Source organism: Arachis hypogaea, chromosome 6, assembly GCF_003086295.3.
Source record: "Arachis hypogaea cultivar Tifrunner chromosome 6, arahy.Tifrunner.gnm2.J5K5, whole genome shotgun sequence".
NCBI lineage: Eukaryota > Viridiplantae > Streptophyta > Magnoliopsida > Fabales > Fabaceae > Arachis > Arachis hypogaea.
The window spans coordinates 84,623,535-84,625,144 of record NC_092041.1 but is presented as its reverse complement, the minus strand read 5'-3'; the positions used below and the strand labels follow the sequence as shown (position 1 = coordinate 84,625,144).

Genomic DNA, 1,610 nt, shown 5'->3' with positions numbered 1-1,610 from the left:
ATAATGAGTTCTCAGTGGCTAAGTAAGGCTTTTATGAAGAAGATCTGTGAAAACCCGAAAATCAAGTTGAGAAGTTCGATAAAGAAGGCTCATAGCAAGTGGAATGTGGATCTCATAATGACCAAAGCTGCCAGAGTGAAGCAGCAAGCCCTGGATGAAATTAATGGTACTTATGGAGAGCAATATAGGAGGATTCATGACTATGCTGCAGAGTTACTGAGGTGTAATTCGGGTACTACTGTTCAGATACAAGTGGAGTGACCTCCTAAATTTCAGCTAGAGACACCAACTCCTGGTACGGACATGAGACCACGATTTCAGAGGATCTATATCTGCTTGGATGCTTGTAAACGGAGTTTCATGGTGTGCAGACCCATGATCGGCCTTGATTGATGCTTCATCAAGACTCCATATGGGGGTCAACTTCTAACAGCCATTGGATGAGACCCCAATGATCAGATTTTGCCAATTACCTATGCTGTTGTTGAAGCAGAGACGAAAGACTCGTGGAGATGGCTTTTGTTGAATTTGTGTGATAATTTGGGAGTTGATAAGATCAGATGGTGTACATTCATGAGCGACCAACAAAAGGTAACTCTCAACCTAAACTTGTATAATTAATTTTGTCTTTAATTCATGTTGTGCTGTTATTGACTGGTGATATTTTTAAATTCTGCTTCAAATGGATTGATCCCAACCTTTGATGAGTTGCTGCCTGGCATAGACCACATGTTTTGTGTCAGGCACTTATATAGTAACTTCAGAAAAAGGTTTCCAGGTGTTCAGCTAAAGATGATGATGTGGAAGGCTGCAAAGGCAACATATGTCCAGGAGTGGGAGAGGAGGATGAAGGAGATTCAGTAGGTTGATCAAGGAGCTTATAATCATCTCATGGAGATCCCTGTCAAGTATTGGAACAAGTATAGGTTTAATTATTTTCCTAGAGTTGATACACTTGTAAACAACATGTGTGAGTATTTTAACTCTATTATTGTAGAGGCTAGAGAGAAACCCATTGTGTCTATACTAGAAGATATTAGGGTTTATCTAATGAATAGGTGGAGTGATAAAAGACAAAGTATGGTTACATATGCAGAGAAATTTTTCCAAAAATAAACAAGAAAATTGAAAGAGAGTTTGATAAGGGTGAGGAGTGGTTGGCCATATATGCTGGTAGGGACAAGTATGAAGTGTCTAGCAGTCAGGGTAATAGAGCTAAGTTTGTTGTGGACTTAAACTTACATGAGTGCTCCTGTAGAAAGTTTCAACTAACAGGTTACCCTTGTGAGCATGCCATGAGTTGCATTAGAAAAATGTGTCTAGATGTTAAGAACTATGTGAACAAGTGTTATAGGAAAGAGACCTATGTAGACTGCTATCAACATGTAATTTGCCCACTGAATGGACCAAATCTCTGGTCCCAGACTGAGAATGATGATGTGCTGCCACCAGTGTTTAGGAAAGCAATAGGTCACCTAAAACTGAGCAGGAACAAGACTGGTGATGAGCCACGCAACAATGGACCACTGTCTAAGTTATCTAGGACTGGACAACAACAAAAATGTTCATATTGTTTTGCACTTGGTCACAACAAAAAGAACCTGCCCTAG

General features: G+C 39.9%; 1 protein-coding gene across 1 annotated transcript; it reads left to right on the top strand.

The window, feature by feature from the left end:
- The first annotated feature begins 303 nt into the window (after positions 1-303).
- LOC112805672 (uncharacterized) lies at positions 304-1,610 on the top strand. Its single transcript, XM_025848022.1, has 4 exons — positions 304-363; positions 460-591; positions 787-860; positions 1,097-1,610. The coding sequence occupies exons 1-4, from the start codon at positions 304-306 to the stop codon at positions 1,608-1,610; spliced, it is 780 nt and encodes a 259-aa protein (XP_025703807.1).